Here is a 15,341-nt window from a genome sequence, read left to right as displayed (position 1 = left end):
CCTTCTTTCTTCCTTTTCAGTTATTTAAAAACAACAACAAAAAACTGACTTAATCCTCCCCAGAAAGCAGCGGGACCAAAATCAGGCATTCTGCTTCGTTGCACGCTGCAGATGTTTTAAGTCACTTTTTCACACAGGTTAGGGAGCCATCCTCCGAAGACAACTGATACACAGGGGAGCACCGTATTGGCTTGAGATCATCAGATTCTCCATTGATTAGGAACTGGATCTGCTTGGTGATTCCAGAAAGGGTGACTGGGATTGAACTGAACTACTGGATTATGGAAGTTGGGTGCATGGGCTTATGGGAAGAAGGGGAGAAGTGGACAAGAGGATATCTTGGAATAGGGAAGAGTTGGTATAACTCTTCAATCAGGCTTGGCATTCTTGATGCTCAGTATTGGGGCGCCGGAGTACCCCATGGCCAAATACTGTAGTGGTTTAGCACCATGACAGATGTGTGACAGTCTTGCAGGGCCATAGTTTTCCTGTCCAAAGGATGCTTCTCTTTTTTGAATATTTTGCAGTTGATGTTATTTCTTAAAACAGCAAAGCAACAAAATGAAAGTTTATGTGGGTTTGGAAGGGGCAGATGCCTTAAAAGTGAACAAATCTAGTTATCAGTGACTGAACCACATAGTGGCCTTCCTCGTCTTTTTTTTTTTCGCAAGAAGCTGCTCATACTTCTCTCCATGGAGACTTGGGAAGGGTGGTCACTTCAGTGTCGAGCTAATTTTTCTCTGTAGTAAGTTAGACAGTCATTGCCCCAAGCTAGGGCAACCTTCTGTGAAAGTGGTCTATGTTTACCACTGGAGAAAGAAGGGGCCAAAGTGAGAGGAAGCATCCTCCTTGTGCCTCGTGGTGTATGCACCATTCCTCTACAGAGACTGCTGAGAAATACAGCCAGTGGAAGTTCAACATGTGATTACATCAAAGATCCAGGGCTGCTTACAGACATTAATGTGAATGGAAACTTCATTATGTTGTATCAAGGTGTTTGCTGTTCCCCTTTCTGGAAAAGTGAAGCAACCTTTTGCAAAAGGAGGTCATTCTGTATCCAATGCATTTTAATAAAAAGGTAAAAAAAGAGCTTGCCACTGAATGTACTAGTCTAGTTATGGTTTGACCACGGGGTGTGTCTAATGTCCCCAGAAAACCTTGAGAAAGGGAGAGAAGAAAGGAGCCAAGGTGACCTATCTCACAAAAGGATCCTGGTGTACCCTGAAATCCCCTGTGTTCTCTAGGTGCTTGAAGTCAGCTTGTCAACAAGCATAATTTATAAGTATTAAATACCTACCATACACCTAGCACAGTGCTAGGAGCTTGGGGTCCAAGGACGAAAAATAAACTTTGTGTTCTCAAGAAACCTAAGCTCTATTGGGAGACAGTCTGGCTTTCAAGAGTGTACAGGAGAAATACAGAATGGGAGGGCAGGCTGCTAACACCTGAGGGGAGGTCAGGAGAACCGTAGGCCTTCGTGTGGAAGCTGATTCTTGAGCTGGATATTGTGACTAAGGAGAGGAAAGAATGTGTTTGTGCCTCGGGGGCGAGGTACAATGGGGAGAATACAGAGGCAGAGGGGGGAAATGGACTGATGGGTGAGAAGAACAGGGAGAACGTAGAAGGGGCTTAATATGGGATGAGGAGGGAAAGAGAGGATGGGGCTTTAAAAGGCAAACAAGTTGGAATAGGGGGCCGCTACGGTTTTGTTGAGTGGTGCGGTGACCTCACGTTAGCAGCTGTGTGGATGTAAAGAGGTGAGATGTGAGGCAGGAGACATGCAGAAGCTATTGCAGTAGGCAAGGGGAGCAGAGACGGGGCCTAAACTAAGGGGGTGGCTGGCCCAATAGAAGGAAACCGTTTTGAAGGGGTATTGAGTTTAGAAATAGCAAGGTTTGGCAACTGATGGAACATATGAGATGAAATTTGAGGTTTACAAAGTGGTGCCTTGGGCAGTAGGCTGCCATTTTACAAATAAAGAAACTGAGCCTCTGAGAGGCTAAAATGACGCGCCTGTGGTTCACAGGGCTCCAGCGTGGGAGCTGGGATCTGAATCTGAGTGTCCAGTGCCAGCCCTCTTTCCACTACAAGGGGACGCTTTGGTTTTATGGTACCACAGGCTTGGCGTGTTGATGATTGTCCCTGAAATTGTAGGGGGAGTTTAGTTGCTTAATCAAAAGTAAGGAGGGTCTTAATGGAGTGCAGAGTGTGTCCTTAGTATTATGAACATGAGAACCCAAAGGACTCAGGGGAGAAGCGAGTGGGCTGCTCTAAGACTCTTAGGTTTTTCACAAGCCTCATCCATGGGATAACTGCCAAACAGATGCCTTAAAGTACTGGTACAGATTGAAATCCAACACAACAGGTCTGAGGTGGTAAATTGCTACCTGTCCGAAACCGATGTCCCCATTGAGCAGTCTTGGAACACGGAAGGGGTGTATCTTTGTTGTCTTGAGCTAAACTGCAAGGTGACAAGGTTCATACTTTGAGAATGTTCCTGTGAAGCAGTGAGCAGCAGTGAATAGAATGCTGATCTTGGAGTCAGGAAGCCTTGGGTTCAGATTCTGCCTCAGACACCAGCTTCACAACCATAGCAAAGTCAGTGAACTCATCTGTAAAATGGAAATAATTATAGTACTCAAATGGTTCTGAAGATCAATGTAAAGCTCTATATAAATGCCAGCAGTGATGATTTTTAAGGCAATTTCATAGTGTTTGTGACTTCGGGAAATTAAAGCTCTGAGCCATTTTCCATATTGTAAACATACCATATCAGCACAGCATCCTGTGCTAATTGCTTCAGTATCATTAGGGGAAGATCATTGGACTCTAGGGAGGGAGACACTCATCAATGGGAGCTGGAATAGTTAACAGGACTTTTACAATTATTAGGCCCACTTGTGGGTCTGCTGGCCCAGGCCCAAGAAAGGGCCGAGTGTGCAAGGGAAAACCATTAATCATGGCCCCTTTTGTGGTTCTATTGTGAAAGATAATTATTAGCCTGAGTGAGACTTTGTGCCTTGATTATGTGTTGTGAAAATATTAAACTTCTTTAAACACTTGCATACTTCAAGGGTCTGTCATTTCATCATTGTGGGTTCACCTTTCAAGGATTCATAACGGCAACCTCTCTAATTTAGGAGACATTCTGTGAAAGTTGCTGTGGCCCATAATTCCCCAACCAGCAACCAACCTGGTAGTGAGCTGGAAAGACAGGAAGAGGAAAGTACCAAAGAGGACTTTGAATAGCCAAAGAGATGGCCTGGCAGTTTACTAAGTAATCAGTGCCCCAGACAACCCTTTCGGACTATTAAGTTACAAAAGATGTGCTGACCTCACTAGCGGAAGAGATTTCTCATCAGCTATTCAGTACATTAAGGAGATTGGAAGGCCGGTACTTAATCACTGTTATCCCAGACTTGGGGAGGGGGGCAGCCTACACTAATGTAGAGTCGAGACAAGATGGTGGGGTTGAGATCAGGGAATATGCGCTAGTAAAGAGAGGTGGAGGGAACTCATTCATTTTACAGATGAGAACACTGAGAAACTGAGGCCAAAGACATTGAATGACTTGTCCAAGGTCACACAGGTAATACCAGAGGCAGGATTTGAACTCGGGTCCTATGACTCCACAGCCAGGACTCTAAATCCATCTATTGTCTTATAATCAATTATTATTGACTCCAATGACTGCCTTGTGCATGATAAGCTATAAACCAGAGGAGTGTGTTGCTGTGGGAAGAGTTGATCTTGAGGTTAGGAAAACCTAGGTTCAGGTCCTGCATGGAACTCACCCATGAGGACTCCACTTCCACATTTATGAATTTTTCCATATCTGGTTACAATCTTTTGTCATTCCACTCTTCCCTCTGCCACGCGACCCCAGACAGTTCTTTTGTCTTTACCGGGACCTCCAACCTTCAGTTCTTTTCCAGATGATGACTTCACTACCAGCTAACCTCTCCTTCCTTCCCCATCTTGACCCTTTGGTGAACCAGTTCCACCAAAGTCTCTTGCCCTCTTGTACTACTGTACATTGCATCTCCAAACTCTGCTTTTTTTTTCCCTCCCCATTTCCATATACTTGGAATTCCATTTTCGTAGTCTCATCCTTCTTGACTCTGGAGAAAGTATGTCAGTATCTACTGGCATTGTATGGATCCATGAAGGTGCCATCTATCTGAGATGAATGGCAGAGCCATCTTGCTTGACCAACATCCCCGGATACAACCAGTATAAGCCTTCCTATGCACTTGAGAGGCCCCGTTGGTGTCGATCTGGCTGGAGGATGTACGCGGGTGATGACTGGGGGTGTGTGGAGTGTTCAGGGAGGACTAACACCTCTGGTGTGAGGCCTTGCTGAGCCCTTGTCAGGGCCGCTCATCCACCTTTGGTGTCCACCTGGCACTCACCCCTCATCTGTGATTCCTATAGAATCCACGGGGGCCACACCCTGGTAAAGGTCTCAAGGAAGGGCTAAAATCAGGTTGAGGGTAACTGATGGGCCTCAAACCCATCGGGGAGTTGGGGGGGTGTCCACCATATGAAGACTTCCCTTGGCAGCAGCGGCAGATGAGAACAGTTTGCTCCACTGGCCACAAAGGTGGCTGAAGCAGGCCTCGTGGAGTGCTTAGAGCTTCATCAGACATCGGAGAGGCCAAGGTCATCCACTCCATCCCAAGCCATCACCGGTCATCCTGACTTGGTCCTGCCACTGGACTTCTGATGATTCAGGAAGATGAGAGTGAGGTTTACTTAAATCCAATTCCAGAGCAAGTCGGTCCTGCTGGAAAAGGAAGGACAAACAACAGAGGGTAACATCATCCTCCCAGTTACCTGGACTCCCAGCCTAGGAGTCATTCTGGGCTTTTCACTCTCTCTCACCCCCAGATCCAATCAGTTGCCAAGGCTCAAGCATTTGACCTAGTAGGTTCCCCTTCTCTCCTCTAGGAGTTAGGAGAACCTGAGTTCAAATCCAGCTTCAGAAGCATAACACTAGTTTTGTGACTCTGGGCAAGTCACTTAACCCCAATTGCCTTGCCAAAAAAAAAAGCCTTTCAGGGTCACCCCTAATTCTAGTGCCTTCCTTTGACTGGAATCCCGTGTTTAGCACAGGGTAAGTGCTTAAAAAATTCTTGCCGAGTCATTGACTTTACAGAAGTGGCATTTAGCCTGAGCACGATAGTATGGTAGCAGGTGGAAATTGGGGTGGAGGACATTCTACTTCATGGGATTATGGCAGAGCGCTGGACTGGAATGAAAAAGTAGTCCAGTTGAGGGGGCGTAAAGGGGAATAGGATTAGAGAAGGTATGGAACAGATGCTTAATAAATGTTTGTAGGCTTGGTTTTGGAAAAGTCGCTTAATGGACAAGACGGCTTTTAAAATTCCTTTGCTGCTCTAAATCTAGGTAGCTAAGAATTGCATTGTGGAAAGCCCAGAATACGTTAAGGGGTTCCCTGAACTTGTTAATTTCTCTTGTAATAAACCTGGTTCTCACCTAGGTCTCAGAATGCTGTGATTGACTGTTGTCAGAGGTAAGGCTACGAAATTTGAAGTTTATGCTGCAGGTCCAGGGTTGGCAAACATCCAGGAAATAGCAGATGGCTCCTCACCTGGCTCTGTAATAAACAAATAAATTAAATAAATAAACAAATAAAATAAACTTGCATAAAAACCCTACACAGGTGGTGACTCCTGCTCTAGGGACGGGTTTTGGTGGTTGGGTGTGACTTGGCACAGCCTTTGGTACAGAGACCAGGCCAGAAGTGCTGGGTCTCGGTGGCAGCTGGGTGACCCTGGGCAAGTCACAGCTTTTCTCGACAAAATGGGCCCAGTAGCCACCTCACTCCTTATCTGCCGGGGCCAGAGGTAACAAGGCGAGCGCCAACTGCAAAGCGGCCTATGAACTTGACCCTCAGCCGCCCCGCCCGCTTCCGTAAGACGAGAGTCCGGATTGGCACGCCCCCATGGCCGTTCTACTGCCTGGCCAGGGCTGTGACTGCCGGAAGACCCCAGATCCCTGCTGCGCATGCTCCAAGTGGGAGTCACTGGCCGGCCATCCAATCCCGTCGCGCGGGCCTCGTCGGTCAGCCAATCAAGAGCCTCGAGGAAAAGGCTCCGGGACCCTATTGGGTGGCGGCGCAGAAGGCCCTTGGCTGCGGAGGGGCTCGGTTCGGGCCGGGGAGGGGGCACTCGGCGGGGCGTCAAGGGCCATGGGGCTGCGGCGCTGGGGCCCAGCCTTGGCGGCGGGCGAGCGGGCGGGCTGCGTGGTGAGCGCCCGCGGCGCGGAGCGGCCCGGGGCCGAGGCCGAGGGCCCGTGGAGCTGCAGCGGGGTGTTGCTGAGTCGGCGCGCGGGGCTAGTGCTGTGCCACGGGGGCATCGTGGCACCCTTCCTGCGCTCCGGCGTCGCGGCGCTGCAGCCGGGGGCGGGGCCGCCCTTCCTGGGCGCCGACAGCTGCCGCGACGACCTGCGGCTGCAGGTGCAGTGGGGGCCGGGCCGCGGGCCGGGGGCGCCGGCTGGGCAGTGGGGCGAGCTGTGCACGCCTCCTTGCAGCGCCCAGCCGGCGCCCCGCGGCCCGGACCGCGCCCGCCTGCTGTTGCTGGTCTCCTGCCCGGCTTTCCGCGCCAGCTTCGCGTGCCTCTTCGGAGGCGAGGCGGCCGAGCAGTGGCGCTTCGCGGGCGGCGGCCCCGAGCCGCCCGCGCCCCCGCAGGAGCCCGAGGCCGAGGCGGGCGCGTGGGCGGAAGAGGGGCCGCTGCTGGCGGCGCTCGGCTGGTTCGCGCTGCTGAGCGTGGAGGGGCGCGCCGAGGCGGCGGGGGGCCCGCGGCTGGCGGTGGCCGCGGCCGCCTCCCTGCCCAAGGGCGCCCCGCTGCTCGCCTGCGGCTCCCCGTTCGGCGCCTTCTGCCCGGACATCTTCCTCAACAGCGTGAGCCGCGGCGTGCTCAGCAACGCAGCCGGTCCTCTGCTGCTCACCGATGCGCGCTGTCTGCCCGGCACCGAGGGCGCCGGCGTCTTCTCGGCCGACGGCGAGCTCGTGGCGCTTGTGGCGGCCCCGCTCTGCTGGCGGGCCCGCGAGTGGGTGGGCCTGAGTCTGCTGTGCGCCGCCGACGCGCTCCTCCGCGCCGCAGCCCACGCGATGGGCCGCCTGGACCGCCCCGCCGATGCCCGCCTGCTGGCCGCCCTCCTGCCCCCCGAGGACGGGGAGGCCGTCATCCCTCTCCCGGAGCATGGGGCTGCGTGGGTCGCAGCCGTCCTGGTCGAGTGCGGGTCCGTGTGGGGCTCCGGAGTGGCTCTGACCCCCGCGCCTTGTGCTCACCTGCCGTCACGTGGCTCCTCGGGAGGCCAAGAGGGTCCTGGTGCGGCCTGCCACCCTCAAGTAAGGCTGGGGTTACCCAGCAACGCCGTCCTCAGCGGACGCCCCAGCTGTTACTGTGGCTTCTCGGGTTGCCTAGCAACCCATTTCCACTCCCCCATCCCTTAATTGCTTAGCGCTCCACCCCCACCCAGCCCTTCTATTGGTCTATTTCGATGACAAGCGACGTCATCCCTCCCGCAGCCGAGTTGTATCTTCCTGGGTTGCCTAGGCCCGAGCCCTTGGAAGGCAATCACAGTCTCCCCCTTGTGCTCCTAGATACCGTCCCCCAAACCTCTTAGGTGTGCTGCCTCCCCCGCTCCAGCTGATCCTGGTCTCTAGGCCGCCTTGCCATTGCCATCCACAGTCCAAGGGTTACTTAGCTCCATTCCCGGCCCACTTGGTATTCCCACATGGGTTGCCCACAATACCTTTCCTACCTCCTGGCTACTTTCCCCTTCCCCTGGTTGCCTAGCAACTCTATCCGGAGCCCTCCACAAACTTTCTGTTCGGTCTGGTTTGTTGAGAAGTGCTAAGGGCCCGCCTTGCCTCTAGCAGGCTCTTAGTTGCTTAGCAACCCCAGTCCATCCTGGGTTTCCTAGCAGCACCACCCCCCTTCACGCCGCATACTCCCTGCTGGGGGTTGCTTAGCAACCGCCACCTGCACTCCCACAGCTCCATCCCTGTTTCTCCTCTAATCCTCAGCGACTCCTATTTCTTAGATTACTTGGGAATACTCAGGTCATGCCAACCCATAGCATTCTGTCCTGAACTGTCTAGTGAAGTTGGCTCCATAGTCTGCCAGCCCTTTCCTCTTGCTAAGGCAGCTGTGTCTCTTGCCCTTCTCATACTACTTCCATGTCATCTGCCTCATCTTCAGCCAGCCCTCTTCACATGCCCTCCCGTGCTAGGCCAGTGTCTGGGAAATTCTAGGAGAGGCCTTTGTTGTTTTCCCCACCCTGAGTGGGGAGGTCTTTGAATTGGCTGGGCTTTCTTCACCACATCCCATCGCATTGGGGGCATAAATATTCTCTTTGTCTCACAAAGGAGGAAATGGAGGCCCCAAGAGGCACAGTGACTTAGCCAAGGTCACACAGCTGGGATTCCATCCCCGGTCCTCTGTCTCCATGTCTAATGCCTGCTAGTTCACTCTGTGCCATGGCTGCCTTATAATGAGCTTAGTGGAGGTGGTGGGGATTTCTGGGTGCAGCCACTTCACTTGTCTGGATCTGTAAGTCGTCCTTTGTCCCTCTTTCTTGGGCAGCTGTTTTCTTCACCTGCCTCCACTCACCGCTCATTAGAGCAATCTGATTCACATCCTGCCTTTTCCTCTGTGGCCTCAGGCACCTGCTTAAAGAACAGAGGAGACCAGGGTGGCCCCAGTGAGGCTCTGTCTGGCCAATGGACTTGTCCCAATAGGCCTGGACCTGGTGGGGGAGTAGGGAGGTCACAGGACTTGGGTTTCAGTGTGGCCTTTGCCACACCAGCTGTAGGAACTTGGACAAGTCACTTCAAATTTCTAAGCCTCAGTTTCCCCCTCTGTAAAATGAGGGGGCTGGAGCTGATGACTTAAGATCCCTCCTAACTCTGTAGTCCTGTGTTCCTAATTAACTGTGCTTTTACAAATCACTTTTCTTGGGTCCACGTGTTTGGACTTTAGTAGGAGTGAGGAGGGAACTTCCATTATATAGTACAGGTTTGTAGATGGCTGGAGTTGAATGGCACCTGAGAGGTCACCCTAGAGTCCATTCCCCTTGTTTGACAGAAAAGGGAAACTGAGGCTGCAGAAAAGTGGTCAGGAGCCAGGAATCAAGTCAGGTCTCCTGACTTTTCAGGCTATTCTTTTTTTGTGAATCTCTGACCCTCTGCCATCGGGTTCCTCACTGCACTGACCTGGTTCTCCAGTAAGATGGGAAAGCATTATTATAACCTGGGGAGGGGGGAGTGTGTGGTCCCTATTCTCTCCTACTCCTCCTATGTGTGATGGCTCTTAGTAGTACTGGAGTGATTGATGCCGGGCAGTGGAGGAAAGGCGCTGGCTTTGGAGGTTGGGACGAGGGTTTGCTTCCCAGCTCTGGCCCTGACTGGCTGTGGGCCTTTGAGCAAGTCAAATATGTCCCTAAAATGGGACCATGACCTCCAAGATCTCTTCCAGCTCTGGGTCCTAGGAGCCAGAAAGAAGGCAGACCAGCTCCAGGGAGGTTCCTTTTTGCCCAGCATTGCCTTGAGCTCGGAGGCTGTAATCCATGAGTCGTCATCCTGAAATCTGCCTCTACCCCTTGTTTACCCCCAGGAGTTCTCCGGTCTGGGGGAAAGTGGTGTTTGCTACCCAGGACACATCTCCATATGATGTAGCGGTGGTGAAGCTGGAGGAAAACCTCAGCGGCATCCCATTTCCTGTCCTGGCCAGCCACTTCCATGAAGGTAAGGTGGGAGGATGGGGACTGTGAATCTGGGCATAACGAGCCAAGTTAGGGGTGGGTGGCAGAGGCGGCTGGGCCCAGCAGTCCTCCACCAGGCGTCTGCTGGGACCTGCCCTCCTGCCCAGCTGGCATCCAGCAGGGCTGAGCGCTTCCACTCTTGGGAACCTCTACAAAATGAGGGTGCTGGCCTAGGAGATGGACAAGATTCTTCCTAGTCCTAAATCCGGTCATCTTTTCATTCTGGAATATGAAGCACTCGTTTGCGTGATGCTGTGAGGTTACATTCGTTAGGATGTGAGCTCTTTGTGAGGCAGAATTGGTCATCCTTTGTAGGGATATCCACCGTGCGTGGCACACAGTAGCTCACTGATTGATTGATAGCGTTTCCCACCATGTCTGTAGATAGATTTTTTGGACAGGATTGGTGATTTCCTTGGTGTGTGGAGCCCCCAGTTCTCCAGGGATGAATTATCTCTGCCAGTGTAGATTAGTGGATTTTTCTGACATGCATGATCTGAGCTGGCTGTGGAACTTAAAGGGAAGCCCAGGGTCACATGGCCAGGATGTTCAAGAGGCAGGATTTGAACCCAGGTCATCCAGACTCTGAGGGCAGCCCTCTCTTCACTATGGATGCTGCTTGTGTGTTAATGATTATAATGATATTAATTAGCAGCCACTCCTGAGGAAGCTGAGCTTCCAGAGAGGAAGGAACTTGTTCAAGGTCACAGAGGTAATTAGTAAGTAGCAGAACCAGGTTCTTTTGAGTCCAAGCTCCTTACTCTTTTCACTAGACCCCCCAGGGGCAGCTGTGTTCTAGTGGCAGAATGTGAGGCCAGGGGCAGCGAAGCCCTCTTGTCCTCTTGCTGGGAGCTGACCGTCTACCTGCTCCCCACCCGATCCTGGCCTGCCCTTCCTTTTCCAGGTGAGGATGTGCAAGTGGTCGGCTTTGGGGCCTTTGGCCAGGCCTGCGGTCCCTCAGTGACCTCGGGGATCCTGTCTGCTGTGGTGGAGGTGAATGACGCACCCGTGATGCTGCAGACGACGTGTGCCGTGCATGGGGGGTCCAGCGGGGGGCCTCTCTTCACTGGCTCTGGGGAACTGCTTGGTAATGAGCTCCCTGAATTCCTTCCCTCTCCTTCTGTCCCCCAGTTAGGCTCAGGAAACTTCTGTGTGCCCAGCCCTGTTCTAGGCACCAGAGGGAGAAGAGGGAAATAGGGATAAAGGCCATGTGGTCCCTGCCCTTGGGAACTGGCAGACTCTTTGAAGGAGATAGTGTACATACCCCAAAAGGCTGAGAAAGCACTTGAACGAGGGGGCAGACTGTTGGGGGAGGGGAATCATGGAGGGCTGGGGTAGCTCATGTCTGGATGGTCACCACAGGTTGACCCCAAGAGCTGAGTGCTGCTGTTCTGGTGACAGCTGGGCTCTGGTCACCTGTGGTCTCTTTACTCCTGCTTCTACCCTGCAGGGATTGTCACCAGCAACGCTAGAGACAACAGCACAGGGGCCACGTATCCTCACCTGAACTTCAGCATCCCCATCACTGTGCTAGAGCCAGCCCTGGATCAGTACAGACGGACTGGGGACCTGCACCGCCTCAGGGAGCTGGACCGGCCCGGCGAGCAGGTCAGGGTGGTGTGGCGGCTGCAGAGGGTCTTGGCCGAGCCGCCTCGGAGCAAGCTCTGACCCCTCTGGGGGGCACTGCCTGTCTCCTGTTGGATGTTGGGACATTGATGATGGTGGCCCAGTGACCCGGGGCGGCAGCCTGATGGAATGAATGGACGCTGTCTCCAGGCACAGACTTATCTTGGAAGTTATCAGCAGGGATCCCACCCACCCGTCTGCTCCTGCCCTTCAGGTGTGGGGCGCTCCCTGCAGTTGGGTTCGCCTCAGGAGACATCGTTTGACCCCTTTACTGTGTTCCTGACAAGCGGTCATCCAGCCTGAGCCTGGGGAATGCTGGTGAAGTCCCGGGGGCACGAACGTGTCCCTTTGTAGTAGCGGTGGTGACGGTGGTGGGGCAGCTCAGTCAGGAGGAAAATAATAAAAATGGCCCCTGTTCGTAAAGTGCTTTCTTCACAGCCACATGGCGAGGTTGGGTGTGCAGGTAGTATACCCATTTTACAGGCAAGGGAGCTGAGACACAGGCAACTTCAGTACAGTACAGTAATCTGTGAGGTGTAGGGGGTGCAGATCTCCATTCTACAGTTGTGGAAACAGGCCCAGAGAGATAGTGAGTTACTTGTCTGTGGTCACCAGACACAGGTAGTAGGGGGCACAGCTGAGACTCAAACCCAGGTGTTTGACCCCAAAATTCAGTGCTCTTCCCAGCCTCTTCTGTCCAGCCTTCTCTTATGGACTGAATGACCCTAGAGACCTGTGGACAGGTGGGCGTGGATCATCGGTGCTTCCAGCCCTGGCCAGGTGAGAGCTGCAGGGCTGGCTCCAGCAGGCAGGTGGCCCCAGAAATGGAAGGGCCTGTCCTCAGTCCCTGCACTAGCATCTCTGGGGAGTGGTCTTCCGGCCTCCCTCTACCTCCTCCGCCCAGTGCTGCTGGTTCTGCTGTCTGGGGCCCAGCAGAACAAGTGGGTCCTTCCTTGGGACAGCCCTTCTAGGGCTGGGAGGCACTCAAGGTCCTCCCTGAGGCTTTTCTTTGCCAGACTCTGCTAGTGCTTTCCTGTTGTAATAGCAGAGGTTTTTAAAAAAATTCCTTCCCTTGAAACAATCCCCATTGTCTGGGAGTGCCGAAATTATCCCCGTTTGACAGATGAGAAAACTGAAGCTCAGAGAGGAGTAGTATACCCAAAGACCTACCAGTCATGGGTTCTAGAGAGTTGGACGGAGCCACCGTGGAGGTGTCTGCTCCCACCCTACTGCCCCTTTCAGAGGCGAGGGTGCCAGTGACTCCCCAGGCCCCACAGGCAGGGAGCTGCCGCCCGCGTCATCTTTCCATCCTACCTACGTCTCAGATCCATCCGCTGATTGAGGAGTTGTGTACATGGCGTGTGCCTTGGAGACTGCTAAGTGTGGGGACGAGTACGAGGAAGCAGAGCCGGTCCCCGTGCTCTGGGGGCTCATGTCATCTCCCTGATGCTGGTGGTTCCCCAGTCTGGATAAAGGCCGATGCCGGGCTTTTGGTGAGGCAGCCTCTACTCTGCACGCCTTGTGGACAGAGGGGTGGCCAGATGACACTTAGGGCATCGTGCAGCACGCCGAGTGATCCCGAGCCACTCTCGGACTCAAAAGTGCAGCTTTCAGATGTGTATTTCATTAACGTACATTTCCAGCCCAGACATTGATTTCCCTTCGGCCACTGGTGGTACAGGCAAAGTCAAGCCCTTGAGCAGCCAGTCTGCATGGTCCTGCACGCTATGGATCCGCAGAGCTCTGGCGTCCTTCCGCCTTCTCACCCTGTGGCTCTCGTACCAGTCACTCCCCTGCTTCCGCTCCCTTCGTGATGCATCAGGCTGGATGGGGCTTGCTGGGTGTCCTGGGAGCTGCCCCTTTTGCCATTTCTTTATGGAGCAGTAACATTCCATCTCATCCAGAGACCATTCCCCAATTGATGGGCTTCTTAGGTTCCAGTTCTTTACCACCACAAAGATGCTGTAAATATTTTTTGTACCTAGGGGTCTTCTTCCTCTTTGAACTCTAGGTGACTTGATATCTATAACTCGTGTTTATGTAACACTTTGAAGCTTACGCGCACTTTTTATAAATATCTCATTCAATCCAGCAGCTCTGGGAGGTGGGTGCCGCTACTGTCCCCATTTTACAGAAGGGGAAATGGTCTTGAGAGATGTGAAGGGACTTGTCCGGGGACACATGGCTAGCCAATGTCTAGGGCAGGATTTGAACTTACATCTTCCTGGTGCCCAGGCCGGTGCTCTGCCCACTGTGTGCCCCCTCACTGCCTTAGAGATACTTCTGGGCTGAGGGATGCACCATGTAGTAACCCTGGGCTCAGCTCCACATTGCTTCCCAGAATGTCTGGGCCAATTTACAGCCCATTACAATGCATCAGTGGGCTTTCTCCTGTCCCCCAACCTGGCCAGTCTGATGGGGGTGAGCCGCGGCCTCAGAGCGGGGAAGCCCATCTCACAAACACCAATATTATCCTTTTGTTGTTTGATGGTGAATCATGAAATGCTGATGCAGAAGAATCCAGATTGTGGATGACGCCAAGGGCAAGAGAATAACACATGGTGCATGGAGGTAGATGACGGCACAGGGCCAGGATGGATATGCTGGAGAAGCGTGACTGGAAATGGGTGTGGCTGGCCACGCATCAGTAGTGACGGTGTGATGGGTGCCCTGGTGTACGCATGGTATTATAAGGGCAGGAGGAAGCCTTCCTGTGTATTGGGTGGCTCCTCTGTGGAGGATTTGGAGAAAGACGGGGCCAAGCATCCTTTACACAGCACTTATTAAGCACCTACTGTGTGTCAGGGACTGCTAAACTCTGGGAATACAAAAAGAAGGTAAAAGCCCCTGCCCTTGAGGAGCTGACAACCTGATGGGGGAGATAGTATGCACATAGCTACATACAAACATGTTCTGTACTGAGAGAAGGCGCCAGGATCAAGGGGGGATTGGGACAAGTTTTGTGAAAGGTGGCATTTTATCTGGGACTTGAAATAAGTAAGGAAACAGTGTTAAGGAGGGAGAACAACTGATGTTTTAAGGTTTGCTAAGCACTTTACAGATACCTCATTTGATCCACACAACAACCCCCAAAGGTAGGTACTATTAGCTCCATTTTATACATGAGGAAACTGAGGCAGACTGGTTAAGTGACTTGCCCAGGGTCATACAGTTAGAAGTGGCTGAGGCTAAATTGGAACTCGGGTCTTTCTCAGTCCAGGTCTAGGCTGCCTCTGATCAGTGTCTTTGAATACGATTATTTCAGTTATATTTTCCAAGTAATCTGGAATTATTTTAATTCACGAATGGGAGACACCTTGTTGGGGAAAAAAAAAGCCACCTTGTTTTTATTGAGTCCAGTGCTTTTTCGTATCAGCAAACAGCGGGATCTCATGTTCTCTACACACATGTTTCAGTTGTGAATTGTAGACAGCAGAAATGATGTGGCCCCTGATGACGGCTGATAAGTCATCCCAAAGCCACATAAGGATGAAAAGGGAGAACAGAGGGGAGAAAAATGGAAAATATTCATAAAAAGTGTAACAGCAAGGATGGCAGAACACTATTTTGTTACTGTTCAGTCATTTTCCAGTCACGTCTGACTCTTTGAGACCCCCCCAATACTGGAGTGATTTGCCATTGTCTTCTCCAGTTCACTTGACAGATGTGGAAACTGAAAGTGAAGTGACTTGCCCAGGGTCACACAGCTCTGTCTGAGGCCAGATTTGAACTCAGGAATATGAATCTTCCTGACTCAGGCTCCAGGGCTCTATCCACTGCACCACCTGGGGAACCACCAAATTTGGACCGTAAAAATCACAGTCCCCAGGGAGTAAAACATGGCATTAGGGAGGATAAAGACAGGAAAAGTAATTAGACTGTTTAAAATACAGGCAGAGGAGTTACGGACCAGAGGCCATAGG

The 15,341-nt window shown here is 52.4% G+C and overlaps 1 protein-coding gene and 1 long non-coding RNA gene across 2 annotated transcripts; one reads left to right on the top strand and one right to left on the bottom strand.

Annotated features, from left to right (window-relative positions):
* Nucleotides 1-639: 639 nt before the first annotated feature.
* LOC110200092 (uncharacterized) lies at nucleotides 640-6,023 on the bottom strand. The gene is made up of 3 exons (XR_002322159.2): nucleotides 5,844-6,023; nucleotides 5,500-5,620; nucleotides 640-4,786 (listed from the first exon to the last, which is right to left on the bottom strand). It is a non-coding gene; the product is annotated as an uncharacterized LOC110200092 (long non-coding RNA).
* Nucleotides 6,024-6,149: 126 nt separating this feature from the next.
* On the top strand, nucleotides 6,150-11,835 carry TYSND1 (trypsin like peroxisomal matrix peptidase 1). Its single transcript, XM_020975204.2, is given in 5 exon segments — nucleotides 6,150-7,297; nucleotides 7,299-7,375; nucleotides 9,645-9,775; nucleotides 10,697-10,879; nucleotides 11,243-11,835. Coding segments are annotated over 5 exon segments (1,692 nt in total). The 5' UTR covers nucleotides 6,150-6,214; the 3' UTR covers nucleotides 11,461-11,835.
* The last annotated feature ends 3,506 nt before the right edge of the window (nucleotides 11,836-15,341 follow it).

Source organism: Phascolarctos cinereus, unplaced genomic scaffold, assembly GCF_003287225.1.
Source record: "Phascolarctos cinereus isolate Bilbo 61053 unplaced genomic scaffold, phaCin_HiC Scaffold_3;HRSCAF=262, whole genome shotgun sequence".
NCBI classification, from domain to species: domain Eukaryota; kingdom Metazoa; phylum Chordata; class Mammalia; order Diprotodontia; family Phascolarctidae; genus Phascolarctos; species Phascolarctos cinereus.
The sequence above is the reverse complement of the archived record's forward strand: the minus strand, read 5'-3'. Positions and strand labels throughout refer to the sequence as shown.